We start from the raw sequence: 12,500 nt of genomic DNA on the forward strand, positions 1-12,500 counted from the left end.
GGGGGGTTAGGTGACATGGTCCCAGTGGGGGGTTCCAGTGGGGGGGGGGTCACCTGGTTTCAGTGTGGGGGGTTAGGTGACCTGGTCTCAGTGGGGGGGGTTAGGTGACTTGGTTCCAGTGGGGGGGGGGTTAGGTGACTTGGTCTCATTGGGGGGGGTTAGGTGACTTGGTTCCAGTGGGGGGGGGGGTTAGGTGACATGATCCCAGTGGGGGGGGTTAGGTGACTTGGTTCCAGTGGGGGGGGGGGGTTAGGTGACTTGGTCTCAGTGGGGGGGGTTAGGTGACTTGGTCTCAGTGGGGGGGTTAGGTGACTTGGTTCCAGTGGGGGGGGGGGGGTGACCTGGTCTCAGTGTGGGGGACCAGACTGTGGTGACTGTAGAACAGCTGACAGCAGAACAAAGACTTTCATTGTATTTTGACTGTAGTGAAGATCAGATGATCAGGTGATCAGGTGATCAGGTGATCAGGTGATGTATTGATCCATAGTTCACACCACAGTGTTCATGGGAAACGTAGGATCAGAGCAGATTATTTAAGGACAATAACTTTACTATGTTACACTAGATTAATGAGACTGTTATCATTCTATATTCAACACTGTCAGGATCAATATTAAATATCAGATATCAAATATGTTTCATTGATAAATGTTATCAGACAGTAAACCTGAACTTCTGATGCTTCTGATCAGAGAACGATCAATCAACTAATTGATAAATTAATATGCAGATTAACCGTCAATGTAATTAATAATATTGGAGCTGGTCTGCCACGTGGACGGTTAACCTCAGAGTGTCCTTCATCACTAAAACACAACAGAACATAAAGCAGACTAATCAATCATAGATGTGATTATTGATCTGTGAGGCGAAAGGAAACGAAGTTTAAAAAGTGATTTGAGAAGAAGATTTCAGAGACGCCGGACCAGAACCAGAGAGTTTAATCTGCTGCTGTGATGCGTTCAGGCGTCTGTAAGAGACCGGTTAAAGTGTGTGTGTGCGTGTGTTTATGTGTGCGTGTGTGTGTGTGTGTGTGTGTGTTTATGTGTGCGTGTGTGTGTGTGTGTGTGTTTATGTGTGCGTGTGTGTGTGTGCGTGTGCGCGTGTGAGAGAGAGATTAGTGTCGGATAAATTCGGGAAATGGGCGAGAGGCCATATCTGACATCTGTACACAGACTTTGTTATTTTGGTGGTTCAGGTTTAATCCGCGGTCATGATATCTGAGCTCTGATTGGTGGGATTATTCTTCATATGAGCGGCTGAGCAGACAGACAGATGAACAGCAGACAGACAGACAGACAGACAGGTGGATCCACACCGACGGCGGCGACAGCAGAGACTCACCTGTAACCAGGTAGGACCGTTTGCAGGGGGCTGATGGGAACTTGGTTTTGTCTCCGTGGAAACGGCTAACACGTTAGCCGCAGCTAGTTTATCAGATGTGTTTAAGGACCGTTCGGCTTTAAAACAGCGTTAAATGTTGTAAGAGTCATAATAATAATTAATAATAATTAATAATTAGATGTATTTAGTGATTAATGCTCATAAAAGTGAAGGTAACCAGTGTACAGCAGTGCTTCTGTCCCAGTAAACCACAGTAAACCAGTAAACCAGTACATCTGTTGACATCTTATTAACAATCATATTAATACTGTAAACGCTCCTTTAATCAGACTGCTGATGACATCACATGTTGAGTTTACTGTTAACACACAGTAAAAACTACACAGCTGGATAGATTCATTCATATTTGGATCGTTATAGTTGTGAGTAAAGTGTAACCGAGGATCACCAGACACAGAGAAGATCACTGCTTACATGTGGCACGTTATTCACCATCACTGAGACTCATTTCTCTCACAAAGAAAGTGATAAAAACCCAAACTGGGGGGTTTTATTCAGAGAGTTCGGTATCTGGTAGTGTACAAACAGACAGAAGGTAAACAAAAAGGTTTGTCAGACTCTTATAATAACAACCGGAGTCTAACAAACACTTTTAGTGGACGTACGGGGACGTTTCCCTGTCGGATTACATTACAGCCGGTTAAACAGCTGCTGGCTGAAGCTCTCTCTCAGTACTGGACCAGTTCCATAAACTGTCCCCATTAGTCCCTCACACACATAAAAACACGGGAAAATAGAGTTAAGTTTCCCATAAGAAGCATAAACGGGCAGGGTTTTTGATTTCAGTGAGAAATTTAAGAGCAACCAAGCCGAGGAAGAGGATTTATTATCTAGATCCTTTAATATGGAGTTAAACTGTCCGACAGTAATCAGCTCTTTGTTCCAGAGAGAAGCAGCAGCATATTTTTATTCATTTTTTATTGATATTTTTGACATTTATTTGTTAAATTGTTTGGTGTGTGTACCGTGAATTACCCACAAACCACTGTACATGTCTGTAAATCTGGTTTTTATTTGTAGATCATGTGACACACGTTCGTGACTGTTATTGAGACTCTTTTCTCTCCGTAGGAACAGCTAACATGTTAGCCACTGCTACTTTAATTAATGCATGTTTAAAATTAAAAATGCTTTCAGAGTGTTTGAGAGCTACTAACACACGCTAACATTTCTAGCATCTGTTATCTCTTTTAGCAGTTAGCTTTAGCATTTATCCAAGCTAGTAGCATTAGAAACACAATCCTCCAGGATTTTTATCAGCCATCTGTCGTTAGCACTAGCTTCAACGTGTCAAACATCGTTTGAATAATCCGGTATTTTAACAGTGTTAGCATTAGCATCTGGATTTAATCTTAAGTAATTAGCTTCTTGATTTTGCTGCCATTGTTAGCATTAGCTTCCTTGTTGTCTCTCATTGCTAGTGTGTTCTGATAGTTTCTTCGTTAGCATTAGCCTCCACTGTTATCTTTCCATTGTTAAAATTAGCTGTTATCTTTACATTGTTAGCATTAGCCTCCACTGTTATCTTTCCATTGTTAAAATTAGCTGTTATCTTTACATTGTTAGCATTAGCCTCCACTGTTATCTTTATATTGTTAGCATTAGTTGTTATTTTTCCATTATTAGCATTAGCTGTTATCTTTACATCATTAGCATTAGCTGTTATCTTTACATTGTTAGCATTAGCCTCCACTGTTCTCTTTATATCATTAGTATTAGCTGTTATTTTTACATCATTAGCATTAGCTGTTATTTTTACATCGTTAGCATTAGCTTTAACTGTTTGCTGCCAGCTTTAGCCTCTGCTGTCACGATGCTAATATTAGCCTCTTTTGTTGTGATGCTAACATTAGCCTCCTTGCTCTGCCAGGGGCAGCCATGTTTGCGGGCCGGGTGTCAGTGGGCGGAGCCGCCGGGCCATCAGCGGCGGTGGGAGGAAAAGGCGGGAAGTTCTCAGTGGAGGAGCTGTACGGCTTCAACAAGAAGATGAAGGTCAACAGAAGGGATTCTACCAAACAGGAGCGAAGCGAAGGCAGGAAAGAAATGAAGGACAAAGAAGAATCACTGCTGGCGGCGCAAATCCTCGACGCCGCCCGGAAGCTGATGGAGACACGACGCCTCGAGATCTACCTGAAGGAGTGTGACATCACCATGCAGCACAGCAGCATGCCCTACAGGTGAGACAGGTGCAGGGGAGTGAGACAGGTGGATAACCTACAGGTGAGACAGGTGGATGCCCTACAGGTGAGACAGGTGGATGCTGTACAGGTGAGACAGGTGGATAACCTACAGGTGAGACAGGTGGATGCTGTACAGGTGAGACAGGTGGATGCTGTACAGGTGAGACAGGTGGATGCTGCACAGGTGAGACAGGTGGATGCTGCACAGGTGAGACAGGTGGATGCCCTACAGGTGAGACAGGTGGATAGCCTACAGGTGAGACAGGTGGATGCCCTTCAGGTGAGACAGGTGGATGCTGTACAGGTGAGACAGGTGGATGCCCCACAGGTGAGACAAGTGGATAGCCTACAGGTGAGACAGGTGGATAACCTACAGGTGAGACAGGTGGACGCTGTACAGGTGAGACAGGTGGATAGCCTACAGGTGAGACAGGTGGATAGCCTACAGGTGAGACAGGTGGATAACCTACAGGTGAGACAGGTGGATGCCCTACAGGTGAGACAGGTGGATAGCCTACAGGTGAGACAGGTGGATGCCCTACAGGTGAGACAGGTGGATAGCCTACAGGTGAGACAGGTGGATGCCCTACAGGTGAGACAGGTGGATAGCCTACAGGTGAGACAGGTGGATGCTGTACAGGTGAGACAGGTGGATGCCCTACAGGTGAGACAGGTGGATGCCCTACAGGTGAGACAGGTGGATGCTGTACAGGTGAGACAGGTGGATGCTGTACAGGTGAGACAGGTGGATAGCCTACAGGTGAGACAGGTGGACGCTGTACAGGTGAGACAGGTGGATGCTGTACAGGTGAGACAGGTGGATAGCCTACAGGTGAGACAGGTGGACGCTGTACAGGTGAGACAGGTGGATGCTGTACAGGTGAGACAGGTGGATGCTGTACAGGTGAGACAGGTGGATGCTGTACAGGTGAGACAGGTGGATAGCCTACAGGTGAGACAGGTGGACGCTGTACAGGTGAGACAGGTGGACGCTGTACAGGTGAGACAGGTGGACGCTGTACAGGTGAGACAGGTGGATGCTGTACAGGTGAGACAGGTGGAGGAGACAGATCACATAGACCTCCATAGACCCCCATAGACCACATAGACTTCCATAGACCTCCATAGACCCCCACAGACCACATAGACCTCCATAGACCCCCACAGACCACATAGACCTCCATAGACACCCATAGACCACATAGACCGTTCCAAACTGCTTTAAGGAGTTAAAATATTTAAGTTCTACAATGAAGCAGGAAAATCAGACATAAAAAAATAAAACAATAAAACAATAAAAAGAACCTAGAATACAATAATAACAACAATAAACAACAATAATAACAACAATAAACAACAATAAACAACAATAATAACAACAATAAACAACAGTAGCAATAAAATAACATTTATTCAACAATCTCAACATGTGAAATGTGAAAAAATTTGAATTACAAACACAGAATGTGTAGAAATATAAATGTAAATGAAGAAATAAAACATGACTGCATGTTGGTTGCACGTGATTCAGTAGCTGACAGCAGATGCAGCAACAGATAAACAACTTATTTATTTATTTATTAGTATTATTTAACCACATAAATCAGACTCATGTTGTAAACAGTAAACAATAAACAGACCAGTAACGACGAGCTGACAGAGAGATTATAACGATGGTTTTCCTGCTCGAACTGAAAACTGTGACAGCATATCTGGAAAATCCACAACGGGACAGTTGATGTGAGAAGAGTCAGAGTCTGTGTGCAGCTACTGGTCTAATCCACATTAGTGACACCAAACCTTCAGCCTCGGGCGTCACAACTGTGCTTCAGCTCTGACAGGTCAACTGGTTAACACACACACACACACACACACACACAGCAGAGAGGCGTGCAGAGGCGAGGGCGTGATGGAGAGAAGAAGAAGAGTGGGGGGAGGGTCTGAAACTCTTCTTCTCTGTCTTCAGATGATCTGATCCTTCACTGCAAAACTATTTCTATTCTGTTTCTACTGTTTCTGCTTTATTTCCTATAAAAATTTAAAACATGAACCTGCTCCGTATGCTGGTGAGATGTTTATAAAGTCCTCAGTAGGAACCAAAACCTGTAAATACTCCAAACCTCCAGTTGTTCTGGATCACTGAGTCTCTGGTCCAGAGTTGCATCAAGTGTTTGGACCGAGCAGGAACCTCCGGGTCTGAAACATGAAGCCAAAAACTGCAGTTCCTCTAATGGGCTCCAAGAGCGAGTCCGTCCTCATAGACCCCCAAGGACCACATAGACCCCCATAGAACCCCATAGACCTCATAGACCTCCATAGACCTCCATAGACCACATAGACCTCCATAGACCCCCATAGACCACATAGATCACATAGATCTCCATAGACCCCCATAGACCACATAGACCCCCATAGAACCCCATAGATCTCCGTAGACCTCCATAGACCCCCTAGACCACATAGACCCCCATAGACCTCCATAGACCTTCATAGAGCCCCATAGACTTCCATAGACCCCCATAGAACACCATAGATCTCTGTAGACCCCATAGACCACATAGACCTCCATAGACCCCCATAGACCACATAGACCCCCATAGAACCCCATAGATTTCTGTAGACCCCCATAGAACCACATAGAACCCCATAGATTTCTGTAGACCCCATAGACCACATAGACCCCATAGACCCTCATAGATCCCCATAGACCTCCATAGATCCCCATAGATCCCCATAGACCCCATAGACCCCATAGACCACATAGACCCCATAGACCCTCATAGATCCCCATAGACCTCCATAGATCCCCATAGACCCCATAGACCCCATAGACCCCATAGACCCCATAGACCCCCCATAGACCCCATAGACCACATACACTCCCATAGACCCCATAGACCCCATAGACCACATAGACCACATAGACCCCATAGACCTCCATGTTAAAATGTTCAACCTGTTTACAGTCTGGTTCAGGACCAGTTTAGATCTCTGTAGCTAACAGCTGCAGCTGTACTGATCATCCTCTATATATAACTCACCTGTTTACTGTTTATTAAGACTTAATGAAGACCTCTTTGAGTGACAGGCGGTCGCTGTTAAAGGCAAGTCGCTACCACGTTGGCTAGGTAGCGTAACCATGACGTAACCCCAGAGTACAGACGTAGCCGTCGCTACGTAACATTTTGGTCCTGATGTTGTTCAGTGTTTCCTCCCAGGAGTCATTTTTTTTCCAGTAAGTACATTTTTGTTTTAATGATTTTAAGCCTGTTTTTCATTAGTGAAAATTAGCATGAACTAAATGCACCGTGCTAACCAAGCTAGCAGCTAGCTAGCTAGCTAGGGTCAGCTCCATCCTCTCATCCGAATATGGTCACTTGTGGCTCCAAGATTCCAAGATGGCGACGGTCAAAATGCAAACTCAAGGCTTCAGAACAGGCGTCCACAAACCAGCGGCTGACGTCACCATGACGACGTCCATTATTTATACCGTCGGTGGTTTGGACGCCGGTATCCTCACCTGCAGGTCTGGTTTAAATACATAAAGATGTTCAGTAGGAACCAATGAGCTTGAAGCATTTAAATTATATACAGTAATTATTTAAATGAGGAATAAAACCTGAAATATTAATTTAATATAATTAGCTGCTAATTTCTACACTGTTAAAACAAAACTGCATCCGATTACTGTGAAAAAGTCAGAAATTCTCAATAAAAAAAGTCAATTTTCGAATAATTACTCATCAATTCGTAACTTAAACACAACATCAAACGACTAGAGTTTGATGGAAATAATTCTTTATGAAAAAAAGTAAAAATTATGAGAAAATAAGTCAAATTATTTTCACAAATGATGTGATAAAAAGTGAGAAACGTCATATTTCCGTCACGTTTTCCACACGGTTTGTTTGAGCTTTGACTGCCGCTCTTTTAATGACCTCATCTCTTCGTGTCTTCTTCTTCTGCGCCGGTTTAACGGCACCGACGGGAGACTCGGCGCCGCCTGCTGTTTATCTGCAGACGATTAAAAAACAAACACTGATGATTTTCTGCAGAATATTTGAGCTGCATGTGGATGAAACTTGACTCTCTCTCTCTCTCTGTGTGTGTGTGAGCCATGCTCGCTCGCCCAGGGAGCAGTGGACCGGCTCACTGTGAGCAGACGGGGGGGGGGGAGGGGGGAGGGGGGGGGGGCGAGCAGTGGACCGGCTCACTGTGAGCAGACGGGGGGGGGAGGGGCTCTCTCTCTCTCTGTCAGCTGTAGAGGACGGACGCTTGATTCACTTTCATTCCTCTCTCTGTCGCTCTGCCTCGTCCTCTTCCTCTGCTCTCCTGCCGACCGACCGCCGGGCCGGACGCTCTTCATCACCTCCTCCTCCTCCTCCTCCTCCTCCTCCTCCTCCTCCTCGTCCAGCTGTGCGATGTGTCGGACAGACGACGGGATGCTCTCCGCCGGATAGAGACTAACAGAAAGTTGTGTGTGTGTCCTATGATGGGACCCACGCAGCCTCTGATTGGCTGATTGATTTTAAAGACTTAAAGTTGACATCCCACTCATGAGTTCTTTCCATCGTCACCATAGCAACCGGCGACCTTGGCGGCAGCGGCGGCGCCCCCTTTCTGATCTGAGATTTTAAAGCTCGTTACCGTAGCGACCAGGATGCAGGTGTCCATAGCGTGTAACGTGGGCGGCGGTGGTGGCGGCGGCGGCGGCGGGGGCGGCGAGCACCCCCTGAAGGAACGGCGGATGGTCAACACCAGCAACGCGCCCGCCTGCCAGGCGAAGGTCAGGGCAGAGCCGTCCAATAGGACCACCCTGTTAGGCCACGCCCACATGAAGGAGGCCATTGGTCGCCATAGCAACATGAAGTACAGGTGAGGCAGAGAGTGAGAGTGACACAGAGAGACGGAGAGAGAGAGGCGGTCACATGACCACAGACAGGTGCAGCGTGTTTACTCAGGGTCACATTTCATCTGTGTGTGTGTGTGTGTGTGTGTGTTACAGTGTGTGTGTGTGTGTTACAGTGTGTGTGTTACAGTGTGTGTGTGTGTGTGTGTGTGTTACAGTGTGTGTGTGTGTGTGTGTGTGTGTGTTACAGTGTGTGTGTGTGTTACAGTGTGTGTGTGTGTGTTACAGTGTGTGTGTGTGTGTGTGTGTGTGTGTGTGTGTGTGTTACAGTGTGTGTGTGTGTGTGTGTGTGTGTGTTACAGTGTGTGTGTGTGTTACAGTGTGTGTGTGTGTGTGTGTGTGTGTGTGTTACAGTGTGTGTGTGTGTGTTACAGTGTGTGTGTGTTACAGTGTGTGTGTGTGTGTGTGTGTTACAGTGTGCGTGTGTTACAGTGTGTGTGTGTGTGTGTGTGTGTGTTACAGTGTGTGTGTGTTACAGTGTGTGTGTGTGTGTGTGTTACAGTGTGTGTGTGTTACAGTGTGTGTGTGTGTGTGTGTGTGTTACAGTGTGTGTTACAGTGTGTGTGTGTGTGTGTGTGTTACAGTGTGTGTGTTACAGTGTGTGTGTGTGTTACAGTGTGTGTTACAGTGTGTGTGTGTGTGTGTGTGTTACAGTGTGTGTGTTACAGTGTGTGTGTGTGTTACAGTGTGTGTGTGTGTTACAGTGTGTGTGTTACAGTGTGTGTGTGTGTTACAGTGTGTGTGTGTGTTACAGTGTGTGTGTGTTACAGTGTGTGTGTTACAGTGTGTGTGTGTGTTACAGTGTGTGTGTGTATTACAGTGTGTGTGTGTGTTACAGTGTGTGTGTTACAGTGTGTGTGTGTGTTACAGTGTGTGTGTTACAGTGTGTGTGTGTATTACAGTGTGTGTGTTACAGTGTGTGTGTGTTACAGTGTGTGTGTGTTACAGTGTGTGTGTTACAGTGTGTGTGTGTGTTACAGTGTGTGTGTGTGTGTGTGTTACAGTGTGTGTGTGTGTGTTACAGTGTGTGTGTGTGTTACAGTGTGTGTGTGTTACAGTGTGTGTGTGTTACAGTGTGTGTGTGTGTTACAGTGTGTGTGTGTGTTACAGTGTGTGTGTTACAGTGTGTGTGTGTTACAGTGTGTGTGTGTGTTACAGTGTGTGTGTGTGTTACAGTGTGTGTGTGTGTGTTACAGTGTGTGTGTGTGTTACAGTGTGTGTGTGCGTTACAGTGTGTGTGTGTGTTACAGTGTGTGTGTGTGTTACAGTGTGTGTGTGTGTGTGTGTGTGTGTGTGTGTGTGTGTTACAGTGTGTGTGTGTGTGTGTGTGTGTGTGTGTGTGTGTGTTACAGTGTGTGTGTGTGTGTGTGTGTGTGTGTGTCTCAACGCTCCGGCTCGCTGACGGCTGCTGCATCTGATCAGACCTATGGATCAGCTGTAGGTATTGATTGATTGATTGTCTGATAAACCTGATCCAGTCACATGTTTGATTATTGATGATCAGGTTAAATATTTATGGTCTGGAGTCAGATATTGATACTCTGATAGTCTGAGACTGTACGCCACTCGTCTATCGCTGATATTGATGACCCAGTTTACAACCTGATGACTTTAACTTCACCTTGATCAAATATTGACGAGTCGACCTCAGACTCAGACGTGGATATTGACGACTCACACAGTAAATATCAGCATTTTAACCTCGACACAGACGTGAATATCAATGATCTGGACTTTAATTCTGATACAAGATCAATAACTGACTCGGACTCAGGCCTGAATATTGATGACTTGATCTCGGACGTGATTATCAATGACTCTGAGTGGATTTAAACGTCAGCAGGATATTGACGAATTGGACTCGAACATGAGAATCAATGACGTGGACGTGGACCTGCACCCACGACTGCTGAGTATTGATCTCTGGACTCAGACGTGAATGTCATTGATTGGGTTTTGACTTTAATATGACTGAGACTTGAATATCAATTACTCGGAATATTAACGATCTAGATTTGACCTCTGACGAGAATATTGATGACTGGAACCTGCCGTGTGTCTCAAATCAATCGTGGCTGTCGTGTACTTACTGAAATCGCAAGTTAGCATTAGCTAGCATTAGCATCCGCGCTACCAGACTGCTACATTAACCCAGTAAACATACTGATGGTTTATATCCAACAGCAGTACAGTGGTGCTTAGTGCTAAACACACACATATAGAACAGTTTGAAAGTGGTCCCTCCCCTTCCGCTACGTCGCCAAGATGGCGACCATTGAGGGCGAGAATTGTCCGTTCCTCCTCACTCAACGTTCTGACTGTTTTGAGTTCACCATCCGGGTTCTCACGGTGCGTTTTTCCAGACTTCACACTTACACACTGAAAATATGAAGTGTAAGTAGAGAAGTGGTTTGAGACACAGTTCTGGACTCAGATGGACCTGAATATGAAGGACTTCAGCTCGGACTCAGAGGTGAATATCAATGACTTGGACTCAGACGGGATACCTGATCACCTGTCTGATCACCTGACTGTCTGATCACCTGACTGTCTGATCACCAGTCTGATCACCTGACTGATCACCTGTCTGACTGATCACCTGTCTGTCTGATCACCTGACTGTCTGATCACCTGTCTGTCTGATCACCTGTCTGTCTGATCACCTGTCTGTCTTTAATGTCTATAAATTCAGTTAAAACAGCTGAACTGGTATTTTTAGCTTTTCTATCAGACTGTCTGATGCTGCTTTGTCTTAGTTCTGACGACTTTCCCTTTCTGTACTTTCTGTCAAACACACACACACACACACACACACACACACACACACACTCACACACAAACACACACACACACACACACACACACACACTCACACACAAACACACACACACACACACTCACGGTATTACTAGAATAATCTTGATTCCAACAACTGTACTTATTTCCTAATGTAAACACTCTACCATCTGTGTGTGTGTTGATCTGCTGCCCTGATTAAACTCATGATCTACACACACACACACACACACACACACACACACACACACACAGTGACCATTGACCTTTGCAGTCCTGATGAATGTATAGTGTGTGTGTGTTAATTAAAAGCAGAGGTTTCATTAGACGTAGCTGACTTCTGATTGGTTGATAGATGATTTGCTCGCCGTGAGCGTTGGCAGCTCTGAACGGATTAAAACCGGTCAGCGTGCCGCCGTGACGTGATTGGTCAGAAATCCTCCTGACTGACCACGCGGCTGGACTAGGTTTAGTTTTTTGGTTGTTATGGTAACGAGCTGAAACAGGAAGTTCTTTCTTTCTTACTTGAAATCTGTTTTGCTGACTCATCACCACGGTAACGATGATGTCAATAAAAGACCTTGAAAGCTCTCTCTATGAAACTTTTGATTAATCCATTCACATTAAAGCAAAAAATGCCCCAAATTTCTCCCCATTTTACCCAGGATGCTTTGGGGTAGACAAGTATCCCAGCATGCATCTCACATCAACCAGCATTGATGGCGGAGGTTATAAATCAGACCATGGATGTGTTAACACAGCCGGTACGGCGCCTTGACTCAGCGTTGCTGCCTTTTTGTCTCAGTGGCCACTCGCGGTACTGCAGCTAAAAAATCCCCCGCGTCCCCGTAAACCACCTTTATAAGAAAGACGTGTGTAAACCTGCAGACAAGCTCAGTTATTACTCTGTTCCAGAGGAAACTCGTGGTACTGAAGCATGCGTCCCCGTAAACCACCTTTATAAGAAAGACGTCTGTAAACCTGCAGACAAGCTCAGTTATTACTCTGTTCCAGAGGAAACTCGTGGTACTGAAGCACGCGTCCCCGTAAACCACCTTTATAAGAAAGACGTCTGTAAACCTGCAGACAAGCTGTTATTACTCTGTTCCAGAGGAAACTCGTGGTACTGAAGCATGCGTCCCCATAAACCACCTTTATGAGAAAGATGTCTGTAAACCTGCAGACAAGCTGTTATTACTCTGTTCCAGAGG

The 12,500-nt window shown here is 45.5% G+C and overlaps 1 protein-coding gene across 2 annotated transcripts in view; it reads left to right on the top strand.

Annotated features, from left to right (window-relative positions):
- The first annotated feature begins 1,118 nt into the window (after window positions 1-1,118).
- Window positions 1,119-12,500, top strand: part of LOC122973894 (voltage-gated potassium channel subunit beta-3-like) — a 30,754-nt gene continuing 19,372 nt past the window's right edge. Inside the window, exons 1-2 of one of the 2 annotated variants that reach the window (XM_044341696.1) lie at window positions 1,119-1,354; window positions 3,275-3,581. In XM_044341696.1, the coding sequence (XP_044197631.1) occupies window positions 3,283-3,581 (299 nt within the window). In that variant the 5' untranslated portion in view covers window positions 1,119-1,354; window positions 3,275-3,282. Of the gene's footprint in view, window positions 1,355-3,274; window positions 3,582-7,851; window positions 8,460-12,500 lie in introns of those variants that run through there. The other variant, XM_044341697.1, reaches the window with a different exon arrangement.

The sequence above is a fragment of the Thunnus albacares genome, chromosome 22 (genome assembly GCF_914725855.1).
Source record: "Thunnus albacares chromosome 22, fThuAlb1.1, whole genome shotgun sequence".
Classification (NCBI taxonomy): Eukaryota; Metazoa; Chordata; class Actinopteri; order Scombriformes; family Scombridae; genus Thunnus; species Thunnus albacares.